At 52.8% G+C, this 14590-nt stretch overlaps 1 protein-coding gene across 6 annotated transcripts in view; it reads right to left on the reverse strand.

The window, feature by feature from the left end:
* The window catches only part of HMCN2 (hemicentin 2), a 146912-nt gene that overhangs the window by 91811 nt on the left and 40511 nt on the right, over positions 1–14590 (reverse strand). For all 6 annotated transcript variants that reach the window (XM_038549033.1, XM_038549038.1, XM_038549037.1 and 3 more), the window contains exons 15-21: positions 12923–13072; positions 6646–6834; positions 5925–6020; positions 5524–5651; positions 3738–3882; positions 1384–1496; positions 1100–1259 (exon numbers count right to left, since the gene is read on the reverse strand). In XM_038549033.1, the coding sequence (XP_038404961.1) occupies positions 1100–1259; positions 1384–1496; positions 3738–3882; positions 5524–5651; positions 5925–6020; positions 6646–6834; positions 12923–13072 (981 nt within the window). The remainder of the gene's footprint in view (positions 1–1099; positions 1260–1383; positions 1497–3737; positions 3883–5523; positions 5652–5924; positions 6021–6645; positions 6835–12922; positions 13073–14590) is intronic.

Consider the following 14590-nt stretch of genomic DNA (forward strand, 5'->3'; position numbering starts at 1 on the left):
TCCCTGGGATCATCCCAGTTATTCTGAGAATATCAACCACCAGACGATGCACAATGTCCCTCTGGCCTTCTCAAAACTCTGATCAGGGGTTTAGGACAATCCATGCATCATATCAAGCTCAAAGCTCCTAATGAAAGAGATTACCCTGTACTCCTCCTCCCTTATGCAGCCCCTACATTTCTAGCCGGGTGCTCCTAGAGGGACAGCCCTGGTATGTGTCTAAGCGGCAATAATTAAGTTAGCCAGCTGGGGACACCAAGACCCATGTAGCCCTCACAAATTCCTTTGTTTATAGAGAAAATCTCTCTCTCTCTCTCTCTCTCTCTCTTTTTAAAAAAGGTTTTTTTTTTTTTTTGCAATATGAAAACACTGGCTATAGGATCATATATAGAAAACCTTGGCTGTGCATTTGCTCATTCATCCCAGGCAATTCCTGAGTGCCCAGCTCTGTGTGAATGCTGGGAAGCAGCAGCAAAGGAGACAGATCATCAGGGCCCACAGAGAACATAGGGACCAAATAGCTCAATACACAATTTGTTATTTAATCACAGCGGTGAAGGGTGTTACAAAGGGGATGTTCCAGAGGGTTAATAGCAAAGTGACTTGACTCACTCTGAGGAGTCAGAGAGCCGATGCCTGACCAATGGGAGAAGTCAGCTGGGCCAAGAGGGGGAAAGGAATTCCAAACAGAAGGAACTGCATGTTTCAAGGCCCTGAGGCTGGATGTACCATGTAAGAAATTGAAAGGAGGCCAGAGGGCCTGGGGCATAGAGAGTCGGGGCAAGAGATGGGCAAGGGGGCTGCTAAGGTGAGAGGGGTCCGGTATGGGGCCCATGGTTTCCCAAGGCTTGTTAATGGGATGGCTTCCTGCCACCTGTTTACAAAGGGCTGAGTTGGAACCACTTTTGGAGTATGCCCATCCTACGGAGGACAGCGATTGGGGCCAGGGACAGCTTTGGTCTGTGGGCCTTTCAGATGGGAATAATTTAGAGGCAGTGTTGCGGGGTTCATGGAAGATGCAGGTAAGGTCGGATTGTCCATGACCCTGCCGCCATGCCTGCCAAGCCTCTCTCCCGGGACAGGGCTGGCTGTCACTTACTGTTGACAGAAAGCCACATCTCCTGGCTGGAGAAGCCCACAGTGTTGGTGGCTGTGCAGATATAGGCCCCAGCATCTTGGGCAGACGGCTGGGTGATGACCAGGGTGCCATCCTTGCTCACATTGTAGTGGGGACCCCTGAAGTTCAGGGCATTGGTTTCCTATGGTAGAGTTATGGGTGACATCAGCAAAGGCCACACCCCATGACTATTTGCATCATTCCCCTCCCCAGGATGCACTGGGCCTACCTCTCTGGTTACCCTCATGGTAACAGGCTCCTCTTACCTTGGTCCAAGTGATGGTGGGGGTGGGGACCCCCAAGGCCATACAGGGGAGAGAGGCTGGAACCCCTTCATTGGTAACATGGTGGGTGGCAGTGGGCTGGATTCTTGGTGGCACTTTTGAAAACAAACCAATTTCATAAACCAAAGTTCAGAGCAGCATCATTCATGGTAGCCAAAAGGTGGAAACAATCCAAGTGTCCACCAATGGGATGATGGATAAACAATAATGTAAAATATTCAACTTTAAAAGGGGATAAAAGCCTGGGACATCTGGGTGGTTCAGTGGTTGAGCATCTGCCTTTGGCTCAGGGTGTGTTTCTGGGATCCGGCATCAAGTCCTACATCACATCGGGCTCCCTGCATGGAGCCTGCTTCTTCCTCTGCTTGTGTCTGGGCCTCTTTCTCTGTGTCTCTCATGAATAAATAAATAAAATTAAAAAAAAAAGGTGATAAAAGCCCGATACGTACTATATACTATGGATGTGCCCTGAGAACAGTAAGCTCAGTGAAATTAGCCAGACATGGAAAGCCAAATACTACATGATTCCACTTACAGGAGGTCCCTAGAACAGGCAAAGTCAGAGACAGAAGGGACAATGGTGCTTGTCCAGGACTGGGGGAGGGGAAACATGGAGCTAGTGTTTAATGGGGATGGAGCTTCCCTTCAGGAGGATGAGAAAGTTCTGGACTGGGGTGATGGTGATGGTTGTACAGCAACATGAATGTGCTTCACGCCACTGAAGTGTAGGCTTTAAAATGGTTAAAATGGTAGGTTGTAGATTATGCATATTTTACCCCAATTAAAAAAAATATTTCAACAAAAGAACACAACTGGCATACTATCTACGTGGCATAGTATCGACATAGATTCATGTCTCGGACAGAAGGCAGCCTGTGCCTGGGAACCAGCTGTGCCATTTCTCTGCTCTGGGACTTTGGGCAAACCACCTAATCTTTTGGTACCCATATTCCTTCATCAGCAAAAATCTCCTTAACCCCAATTCCCTGCCTACTCTCCAGGGATGGAAAGATGAGAAATGGCAGCGAAGGGTGTTCATGGAACACAATGAACTTAAAAACAAGTGCCAAATCCATTCTGGGCACCATCCAGATTTGTGGAGGAAGAGAAACCGGGTGTGGACAAGTCAGGAGGGGAAGCCAGAAGCCAAGGGCTCTGCCAGTAACACTGAGACCCATGAGGGAGGAACATGCCCTTCTGGATCCTCTCAGGTGGCCAAAGCCCATAAGTCGATGACTCGTGTTGAATGGAGATGAAGTGAGCCAAGAGCCGTGTCAGCCCCACAGCGGAGGCTGTGCTGGGCCTAGAAGTGGCCTTTGCTAGTCCTGAGATCCTGCTGAACTATGCACCTTTCTGAGCCTCAGTCTCACCTCAGAACAGGGAGTCTTTTAAATCTTATCTCTTCAGTAGTCGTGAAATTTAAGTAAAACACACACAGAACCTGGCCCAGGTCTGGCTCACGCACCCCTAGCCGTTGATCATATTAATAACTGGCATTATAAGGAGGTGAGACAGTATTCTACATCCCTCCTTCTGAACTTGGGCTTCCCCCCTCACGCTAGAAAATGGTAACAGTGTATCCTTTCCATACATCCTTAGAGGTTTCATGAAACAAATGAAAAAATAAAATTGGGGGTGTTAGCAACCTTGTGGGCAAAGGAGGAGCACAAGAGGGGGCAGGTGAGATGCTCAAGGCTCATCCACACAGAGGACACATGATCTTAAACCCAGCCTTCTGAGTACTTGGTCACAGAAAATATTCATAATCTTTTGTCAAGAGAAATACCCAGGTTGTAGGACAGTAATACAGTGCGATCCCAGTTTGGTTTTTAAATATTTCTGTGTATGTATATATAAAGAATTTATAGACACAAATATAGATATATATTTGTAAGGAAGAGGGTTTACAGCAAAGTGACTTGACTCAGTCTGAGGAGTCAAATATGGAAATATAGGTATATAAAGAATTTAGATGCAATTTATATAAGGAATGTATATATTATATAAAAATGATTTACATACAATGCACACAAAGTTATACACAATTTATGTTATATATGTCATTAAAATATAGTGTGTGTATATGTGCACGTGTGCAAGCTCACATGTGTATAAAGTATGAAAGATACACACCAAAATGTAAACATATCTGGTTCGCCTTAGCTTCTGGCATTATGGGAGTACTGTCTTTTACTTGTCTAACCTCAAATTTTCCTACAATGAAAATGTATGATTTGCACAATTTTTTTTTAAGGAAAGTATTGAAGATTGAGTTCTCCCCATGAACCTTCCCCATCCCATCACACACCCCCCACCCCATCCACCCTGGGACTCACCCTGGACAACCAGCTCCACGTCCCTGTGCTGAGAGCCAGCCGTGTTGGTGACCACACAGCTGTACCGCCCTGCGTCCTCCTGCAGTGCCCGGTCAAGGTGGAGGCTGCCATCTGCTCGGATGGAATGCTGGCTGCCAGGTGGGAGCTGGTGAGGGTGAGGAAGCCTCAGTTTGAACTGCAGCCCTATGCGGAGCCAGCTGAGATGGAATGCTCTGGAAACCACATTGCCTGCCAGGCTGGATGAGAAGCTAGGGGTTTGGAGAACCCCTGCTCCTTCTCTGAGACTCCTCCCCACCTACAGCCCCTGAGGGCTAGGTGGCCATGACCTCGGGCACACCTCTGACCCCACTCTCCCAGGGCCAGCTGGACCAGGGCAAGCTGCCTGATCCTAGTGGGCCATGGGAGCCTCTCCCAAGAGTGCAGGGCTGGGGCCAGGGCCTTTACTAAGCAGGGCCTGGGGCCACACCAAGGCTACAGAGAGGAAGGACAAACTCCTGTGGGGTGAGAACAGAGCCCTACAGAGTAGAACAAAGGTGTGGCCACATCAGATGTGGTCCCAGGGAGAGAAGCAGAAACGGTGGCTCCTGGTGACCACCCAGATGTGTCCTCATGGGGACCAGGATGGGGCAGGAAGCACTGGTCCAGAATGGGGCTGCAGTAACCTCTGTAAAGATGTCTAGTCAGTTTGTCTTTGGTGACAGGTCCTTTCAAAAACCTTTCCACCAGGCCCAAGCCTTCTTTCTGCCTCCTTGACCCTGTCCTGTGAGCCTGGTTGCACACCAGATGCCCCTGAGCCATCTGGGCACCAGGCCCTTCTATGTTGAGAAAGCTTGAGAAGGTTTCTGCTTGTGGTACTCAGCGGCCCAACACGGGTCCCCGCGGTGTCCCTACTGAGCTAAAACAGACTCCATGTCTCCAGCCACTCCCTGTCCTGGAATCGACAAGGCCCAGGACCACTCCTTCTGCACCTGCCCCATCAGGTTCTACTCAGGAAGGCTCCTCACCACTGCTGCAGCCACACCCCCAGGCAGGGTCCTCCTCAGGGTCCTATCTAATCACACAAGCAGCAGAGTGAGTCGTCTGCATGACCAAACTCTGCAAAGCCCATATGCTCCAGGGGCAGGACCCTGTCTGCCTTGCACCAGGGTCTAGGACCAGGCCAGCAGGAGCCAGAAAGACAGTCAAACGGTCACTACCTCCTTGGATGTCCAGTGTCTGCCCACCTGCTATAGTAAAAGCACTTCTTTATGGCCTTGAGGGCACAAGGACCCCAGTATGTCTGAGGACAGGGCCCAAGAATTGAGGGAAAGTGAGAGGCAAAGAAGGAGTGGCCACAAGAGGAGAAACAGAAGAAAATAAAGAAAACCAAACCAATGAATGGAGAAAGCAGCCACTGTGTGCCCAGCTATGTACTCAGGGCAGGCATTAAACCATACAGGCCACATTTCTACCCTGGAACCATCAGAATGGGGGTGACAAAAGCATTGTCTCTGTGTCCCCTAACTTCCAACCTCCAGCCTCAGCACTAACGGAGGGCGGGGTCCTCCTGCTGACCTTCAGGGGTGACCAGCAGCAGCCACACAATCCTTGGCAGGATTTGAGAGGGTGACAGATGCTATCGGTGCATTTATCAGAGAGATTTCTGGAAAGAGGCAGGAAATAGAGGCAGGAAGAAGGAGCACATTCCAAAACCAGAGAACAGCAAAGTAGAGGCTGAGCGGTGAACATGACAGCCCCTCCCATCCCCCAAGCACGTTGCCACTGCACCCAAAGAGCCAGCACTCACGGGCAGGCCCGCCTTGAGCCAGCGCCTCTCAGGGAGGGGCCTCCCAGCCAGGATGATGCAGGGCAGGGACACGGGCTGCCCCTCCAGGACCCGAACAGTAGAGGCACTGCTGGCGATCTGTGGTGGGGCTGTTGGGACAGGAGATGGTATGGGTCACGCTAGATTCCCATGGGTGGTCATCTGGGGGACAGAGGCCCCACTGCCCCCCACCAGGGAAGCAGTGGAAGCATCAAGATAGGGGATCCTAGAGGCTCAAAGGGTACACTTCCTGGGGCATGCTGCTCTTCTTGGAGAACCTAGCATGGACACATCTGTTTCAGAGGATGTGTAGCCATGGGATGGCCTCCCTTGGGGGGCCCAACCTCCCCACCAAACCCTCCTCCTCAGATCCACCAGCGAACCATGTCCAGTGACGACGAGCCAGGCCTCTGCCCAGACCTTCCCAAACACATTCTGAGCTTCACAGACATAGGAGGCCTGGTCTTCAGGGACCACACCTAAGGGGCAGAAAGAGGCAGGCCTGACTGCCTGGGCACACCACCATTCCAACCCCCAAGGTGCAGGCAGCTCTCAGCACAGCCCGGTCCTGCAGAAGTGAGGACGGAAGGCTGGGGGGAGGCAGCCAGGCCTTGGAAGGAAGGGTAGGAAGGCCTGGCTTCATCTGCAGAATAGGGAACATTTATGAATCCCCATGGCTTGTGGCATGATGGGGTGGGGTCGCTGATGCAAACACAGTGCTCAGCATCCAGCCTGGCACAGAGCAGCAGTAGGAGTGGTGATGATGGTGGCCATGATCTGGCAATGGTTAACACACATAACACTTAACACACGTCAGGAAAGCATGATGGGCGCTTAATGTGTATTATCCACACAGTGACCCCTCCGGGAGTCCTGTGGTTAAACCCAAGTGGTAGGTTTTGTGCTTATCATTACTGTTACAGGTTCATAGTAGTAGAATGACTTGACCAGTCACTCAACCAAACTATGACCCTGCATCAACCTTACGCATGGTCAGGGCCAGGGGCCAAGGTTCTGCTCTGAGCCACCCGGCCTGGGGGCTGAGACTGGCTCAGAAGCCATCCTGTCTCCCCTGCCCACCCTCCCCCAGCTCCAGTCTCTTACTTTCAAAGAATAGCACTCCTGAATCAGGTTGCCCAGTCCTGCTGCCCCGGCGGGGCCCCAGACGCTGGCCATCTCCACGGCGCCAGGTGACTATCGGGGGCGGGCGGCCCAAGGCCCGGCACGCCAGGAGGGCACTCCTCCCCAGCTCCACAGTGACATCCCGGGGCAGCTCCGTCAGCTGGGGAGCATCTGCAGGGAGATGACCAGTCAGCCATGCCTGGTGGCTGAACCCACCATCCCCCCCAGGGGATGGTCCCCACCGTGCGCCACCGGCCTCCCCTCCAGTTGCCGGGAGTTTCCATTTCTCCCAGCTTCACTCTCTTGAACCTGGGGCTGACTCATATCCAGGGCTCCAGGGCCAACCTGAGCTTGGCAGGGTCTAGCCCTGGAGAACTCTCGGGGATGAGGCAGAGGGAGCAGCCTTTGGCGGGATGATGCTGCCGCCACGCCTCATCCCCCTGCATGGGGTCACGGGGGCCTCACTGTGCCTCACCATGCAGGGGGGCAACAGGCCTGCTCCAGGCAGCCGCATCTCCCGGGAAGCCCACCTCCGAGGGGCAGCAAGTCAAGCTCCAGCTCTCCCCACTACCCCGGAGACCCTACCCTCTCTCATCCTCCTCCTGGGCCAAGAGGAGCTTCCTCTTGCAAGTGCCCTAAAACTTGGGCAACCATTTCCTGATGCCCAAAAAGCCAAATCCGTGGAGAGATTAATGGTCATCTTTACTCTCTCCTCTACATCTCTGTTCATTAATATTTCTGTAATGAGTGTTTACAACCCCACCACAAAATGAAAACATGCTTCCTCTAAATTCGGTGACCTTACACTTGATGGTCCAAATGGGACACCGGAGCATGGAAAGGGCCATCTTAATCATGGCACCAGGACAACAGTTCTCAACGAGGACTGCCTTGCTCACGGGAGTCAAACAAAATTCCAGTAATACACAAGAATATACTTCCCCCGCTTCTTGCTCCCCACACCCCAAACCTCATGCCCTTCCCCAGGGTCACCACTGTTAACAGTCTGTAGTGTTTCTTCTAAGCTTTTTTTCTAAGCATTATCTTATATCTATAATCAGGAGAAAATAAGTTAGTTCTCAAAACAGAAATCCATGATCCTTCCTGCTCTTCAGCCAGCCAGGAGTTGGTCCAATTCCAGATGGGTCCAGGCCCTGTCCCCAAAGCTCACGGGCACTGTCTTCAGGTCCCTGTCCCCAGAACCATGACCAGGAAGGTCCACCAGCCTTTTTTTAACCCCTGGCATCCAACACCCTGGAAAATCCTCCATCTCTTTGTTCTGCCCGCCTCCCTCCAGAAACCTCCCCCATCCATCCAAATCATGACATCAAATTTCCCTCCTGGCCTGGGGATTAGGGATGTTCCAAGGAGATATAAACACAACTTGGAAAATCACTGCAAGGACCCAGCAGTCTTGGACACAGCCTCAGACACCACCCGCACGCCTCTCTTTCTTGTTGGGGCTTGGCAGCTGCCAGAAAGAATCCCAGAATCCCAGAAAGCCTCAGACAGGATCACTGCTCCTGCAGAGCCCTGGCCCGGGAGGCATGACTGCAACATCCTCCCTTGCTGGGCAGAGTTGAGGCTCAGCTCCAGGGCCAGATACCCCCAGAGCCTGCCTTTGCCCACTCCATCTAGCCAGATCTGCTTCGTGACCCCTCCCTCCTTAGCCACCAAGCAGCGCAGCTTCATCTCCAGACTCTGGGACATTACAAAGCACACTCTCTTCTCCAGGCTCCTCTCAGACTTGAACTTCCCACAAGAAAGGGGTAGCCGACTTTTAATAGCAAATAATACATACAGAAGGTAGCATTTGGGATGCCTACTAAAGACAGGTGATGGTGCTGGTGCTTTTTGAAACACAATTTCATCGATGGCCCCATTAAACTCAAGAAGTGGATGTTATGACAACCCCATTTTACAGATGAGGAAACTGAAGGTCAGAGAGAGGAAGGAGGCTGTCCAAGGGCACAAGCTCAAACTCAATGGTAGAGGTGGGCTCAGAGTTAGGTCTGGCTGCTGCTAAGGCCCAGGCTCTCACCACCACACCCCTGTGTCCCTCGGTGTCCTGGAAGCAGTCCCTTGGTCTCTGTTTCAGCCAGAGCTGCACCCACATTTTCTGCCTTCTCTTTGGGGTGAAAACTAAAGCAGCCAAATCCCAGACTCAGATCCCATCCGGAAAACACTGACTCAGCCTCTGGCATAGCCATACCCCCGCCCCCTCCCTCACTGAAGACCCCAAATCAGGCAGGACCCCAGAATCCTCTATGTCAGACCTGAAGGCCCACTGGTCCCCTCATTTGCAGGGAGGAAACTGAGGCCAGAGGCAGGTCCAGCCCAGAGTCCTGCAGCATGTCAGAGAGGGCTGGGCTCCCCACCTAGTGTGCTTCCCAGAGCCTCATCAGAAGTTCAGCCCCCTGTTCTTTTAGGTCCCCTCCCCACAGACTCCAGGTGACCCCTGCAGTAACCCAGGGAGGGGCTGTAAACTGGCTCCACAGGCCCTGTGTTCAGAGGGAATGCCAGGATGCCTGTGACTGGGGGTCCACAGCCCCCTCCTGGGAATGCCAGGGTCCCTGTGACTGGTCTCCACAGTCCCCTCCTGGGAAGGCTCCTAAAATTGGGACCGGAGCTGCAGCCCCACAGCCAGGGCTGTGGGAGGACTCTTGTGGGGCTCTTTCGCCTTAAAAAAATATTAACAATTCTATTTTACGACCACATTAACATAAAGGTAGACACAATCCAGGCTAGATTCATTTTCATTTATTTGCTGTTATCCATTGTTTCCTTCTGATTTTATTCTTTTCCCTTTTTCCTTCTGATTTTAAAAGAAATTAAAATCAGAGCATTGTCCTGGGGCCCTAGAACTATCACAGGCCCTGGTCCACGCCTGCTGTGCCTGATGGAAAAGCCACCCAGACGCTGGCCACACCTGTCATAGGCAGGAGCCGAAATGAGGCAACAGAAGAATGAGCATCCTCTCTTCCTCAATGAGAATCCAGCAGGTACAGATAACTTAGCTCTGAGCAGGCTGTTCCCCAGGAACAGAAAGGGTGCTGAGCTTGGGGAGGATGCACCTGCTTTGGACCCCAGTCACCAGCCACGGGATGAATCACGCTGCCTCCTTGGCCCTGGGGTGGCCAGCGTGTTGAGTATTTATTCCATTCAAATGCTGAACGAAGCCCATTCTCCCGTTAAGTCTCTCATGGACCCTATGAGTAAAGCTCTATTACTGTCACCCCTTTGCACAGCTGGCAAAAGGAAGAAGGCTCAGGGAGGTAAATAACTCGGCAAAATAAGTAGTAGAGCCCGGCTCTGGATCAGGGACTGCAGTGCGCCAGGTGCCAGGCCCAGAGGTGACACTAAGGTGCCCTGCAGGTGGGTCCCCTAACACAGGCACTTGCCACCCTCCTTCCCTAACACCACCAGGAAGCCAGTTCCCAGCCCAACAGCAGGCGTTGGGCACAGCGCCTGGCCGTCCTCTGCCCTGGAAGGCTCTGCGGGCTTGGCGAGGAAGGCTGGGCCACAGCTGCCACCCAGATGGGCAGGAAATTCGATTTCCCACCACTGCTGCCAGACCAGCACTCCCCAGACACACAGGTGGCTGGGCCACTGTCCACCCCTTCCGTGACCTAAAGCCGAAGGCCACCCATGGCCAAGTGGGCCAAGAAGCCAGCCTCTGGGATGCCAGCTGTCTCCTCCTCCTCCGACATTGGGAATCCACCCTAAGGTCAATCGCTGACAGGTGAAGGCACAGGACCAGCAGGCATGTCAGCCTGGGCCCCAAAGAAATAAGGCACTGCTGAAAAGAAATCAGACATGGAGCAAAGGGTGATTCCCCTAACAGTGCCAAGTGTAGCCAAGACTGGAGCCCCCTCTCTGCTCACCCAGAACCTACTATTAACAATGACAACGACCTTGATCAGAATCCACCAGGCCCCAGGCCTTCCTTACCTCGCACTCATACAGCCTCCCAGAGACATTTTGCACACCAGGAAGCCGAGGCTCAAGTGGGGAAGCAACGTCCTCTCTAATCCTGCTGTGAGCGTCAGGATGAAGTTCAGGAGCTAAAGGCCCAGATGGACCCTGGGTTCGGATCTCAGCTCTGCCACTCACCAGCTGTGTGGCCTATGGGCAAGTCACTTAACTTCTCTGTGTCTTGTGTTCCCCGTGTATACAGGAGACAATGACAGAACCCACCTCAAAGAGCTGTCGTGAGGTTTACACATTCGCACATGAAACATGCTTAGAGCTGGCCCTGGGACATAGCAAATTTCATAGAAATCTTGGCTTAGATGTTTATTATTATCAGACTCTGAGCCGACAGCTTTCCACACCCACCCCTCCCCACCCAAGAGCGAGCCACACAGTGCAGTCTCCACAGGGAAAATCTGAGCACATCACCCTCCGCCCTAACAACTCCCACCACCTCCACAGGATGACAAAAGCCCAAACTGTGCCGGGCTCCTGAGGCTGAGCATGACCCACAGCCTCCCCACAGACTCCAGGTGACCCTTGCAGTAACCCAGGGAGGGGCTGTAAACTGGCTCCACAGGGTCGCCCCTGGGCACCCTTGCCCCCTGCTCTGTCTCACTCCCTGGCTCCCTTCTCTTGCCATGGGGAGATCTGCACATGCTGTTCCCTTTGCCTGGAACACTGTTCCCCGGTTCATCACCTGACTGATGGCTTCTGGGATCACCTCAGACATCACCTCCTCCAGGAAGCCTTCCCAGACCCCAGTGTTGGCTGGGGCACCAGCAGCTCCCCATGAACACCACTTGCAAATGCTCGCTACTCTGAGTATTCCACTTGTCTGTCTGCCTCTCACCCTGACACCAAGAGTAACATGAAAGCAGATGCCGAGTCTCACCCGCCATCGTGTGAGTGGTGGTGGCCACCCAGTGACTGCGTGTGGGAGGCACAAGTGAGAGATAGAACAAACAAGTGGGGGCTCAGGGGCCCCCAAGCCTGGGAGGACCCAACCCCAACATGCACCATTGTCCTCAGGGCCAGAGCCCCCTACTCCCAGGGCCTGCTCCACCCAGGGCTGCCCACCACCCTTGGGGAGCCCCTTGGCCAGCCTGACCAGCCTCGACAAGCACATTCTTGGGTCTCCGTGCTTCCCCAGAGCTCCCAACACCTGGCCTTCCCACCGTGGCCACAGCAAACCCCTCAGAGCCCAGTTCGTCCTGACCTAGCATGCCGAGGAGCTGTGGCCACAACATCGAGCCATTCCCAGGGTCCAGGGCGCAGGCCTGGGGTTCAGATGTCACGACAGTCACGGCCGAGGCCGTGGGCCAGCCACAGAAGAACCCGGACTCCCCATCTGTACAAAGGGGCTAATCACCCATCTGTTTGTTAAGCACCTGAGAGGGGCCAAACCTGTGCTAAGCGCTATATGCCTGATTTCACTGCCCCTCACAGCAGCCCCCTGGCATGATCAGCCCCATTTTACAGACAGAGAAACTGAGGGTCAGTGACTCAACCAGAGCACATAGATGGTAAGTGATGGAGACAAGGCAAGAACTCAGGTCTCAGGGATGACAGTGGCCGAGCTTGAACCAAATAGTCTCTGTGGTAGGCAGCCTCCAAGGTGGCCCCAGGGCCCCCTGCCTCCTGGTACACACACACTTGAGTAGCCCCTCCCACCCACCATGTACCAGGGTTGGTCTGTGTGACCTGCAGAATATAGGAGAAGGGACTATATGTCACTTCCAAGACTGGCTGCTTATGGAGACTGCAACTCCCTTGTTAGATTTTCTGTCACTCTTTCCCTCCCTCTCTCTTCTTTCTCTCTCTCTCTCTCTCTCTCTCTCTCTCGGCTCCCTTGCTCATGGGAACCATGTCTGGAGAAGCTTCTAGAAAAGCCCACATGGAGAATGAACAGAGGCGTCCTGCCAACAGCCACACGAGTGAATCCAGACTGGCTCCTCCAGCCCCAGTCAAGCCTTCAGATGACACCGCCTTAGCTAAAGCATTAAGCACAATCCCATCGGAGCCCCCGAGCCACAGCCACCCAGCCAAGCCACTCCCCACCCCTGACCCTCCAGAACTGGAAGCTAATAAATGCTTGCTGTTCAAATCACAAAGTTTGGGGGCCATTTGTCATACAGTAAGAGGCACCGTGTCCCTGGTCTCACGTGCTCCAGAGCCACATGATACAGATTCCACGCTGGCTTTCTACACGGTGGAGTGCCCACCTCCCTGCTCAGAGGCAGGGCCAAGGGGGTAGGGTTGCAGGTGGGGACAGGTATACACTTACGTCCAACCTCCAGCCGGATTTCTGCAGAGGCTTCGCCCATCTCATTGACAGCTCGGCAGGTGTAGATGCCAGCATCCCTCTCCCGAGCTGCTGGGATCCGCAGCGTCCCGGAGCTGGAGCCCTCAGGGGCCAGAATCATTTCAAGACCCCCTGGACCAAAGATGGGAAAGTATCAGGTAGGTGCCCACAGTGGCCATGGACTGCTGGACCTTCCTGACCCTCGGGCTCCCATAACTGCCCTGGGCTGAGGTCTGGGAGGTGCTGGGTGGGGGGAACGTTCCTCCCCAAAAACGTTCCTCCCCTGTTATTAAATGGGGATGGAGTTTCAGTTTTGTGTGAGGAATAGAGCTCTGGAAACGGACGCTGGTAACGGCTGTAGAACAACATAATGTACTTAATACTACCGAATTGTATCCCTAAAAAAGGGTAAAGATGTAAAGTTTGTTATTTGTATTTTTTACCAATTAAAAATAAAAGTTTTAAGTCTCCCTGCTGGGGGCTTTCCCTCAGCCCCTCTGTTGAGCAGGAGTGAGGCCTAGACTGTCCCCCTACATCCGGCAGGCTCAGCACCACAGACTCCTTGTCTGGGCCTCCCTGCTGGCCCCCCATCCTCTGTCCCAGCCCCAGCCTGAGGTCTGGATCAGCTTGGGAGGAGTGTAAGGTCACCCTGGGATCAGCACACCCCAGTCACGACTGCCTCTCTCAGGCCTCATCCCGAAACCCACCCCGAGGCCTCCCTCATTTCTACTACCTGTTGTCTACACCCAGGTTTCCGATTCCGACCTATTTTGTAAATTTTAGTTTAATTTTTAATCTGTTATTGTTTTTATTGTGGTAAGATGTACATAACACAAAACTTTGCCATTTTAAGCACTTTGAGTGTCCAGTTCAAAGACATTACACACATTTACATTATTGTGCAACCATCCCCTCCATCCGTCTCCAGAATTTTCTCATCTTTCCAAACTGAAACTCTGTCCCCGATGAACAGACTCCCCAGTCCCTCTGCCCACAGCCACTGGCACCCACTGTTTTCCTGTCTGTCCCTACACCTCTCCCTCTTCTAGGTCCCTCACATGAGTGGAATCATAGAATATTTGTCCTTCTGTGTCTGGTTCATCTCATCCCACATCACATCCCCCAGGCTCATCCATGCTGGTCTCAGAATTTCATCCCTTGTTTTCAAGTGAAAACAATTTTTCAGTTGTGGGGAAAAAAAAACCAGAACAAAATTTACCATCTTAACCACTTCTGAGAGTACGGTTCAGGGGTGTTAACTCTATCAACATTCTTGCCCAATTTTTTTTAAAAGATTTTATTTATTTATTCACGAGAGACACAGAGAGAAACAGAGACACAGGCAGAGGGAGAAGCAGGCTCCATGCAAGGAGCCTGATGTGGGACTCGATCCCAGGACCCCAGGATCACACCCTGAGCTGAAGGCAGATGCTTAACTGCTGAGCCACCCAGGCATCCCTACAATTTGAATTCCACTTCTTTTCCAGTCTGAATAATATTCCAGTGAGAGAGGCCCTTTTATAAAGGGGCCCTGGGGCGGGCTTTCGGCTGGGGCAGGAGAGACATGAGCACTCAGGAGTCCCGAGCCCTCTGCCATCCAGCGGTGGCCTTGCACAAAATGCTCACACTCTGAGCTGCATCTGTGTCAAA

Source organism: Canis lupus, chromosome 9 (genome assembly GCF_011100685.1).
Source record: "Canis lupus familiaris isolate Mischka breed German Shepherd chromosome 9, alternate assembly UU_Cfam_GSD_1.0, whole genome shotgun sequence".
NCBI classification, from domain to species: domain Eukaryota; kingdom Metazoa; phylum Chordata; class Mammalia; order Carnivora; family Canidae; genus Canis; species Canis lupus.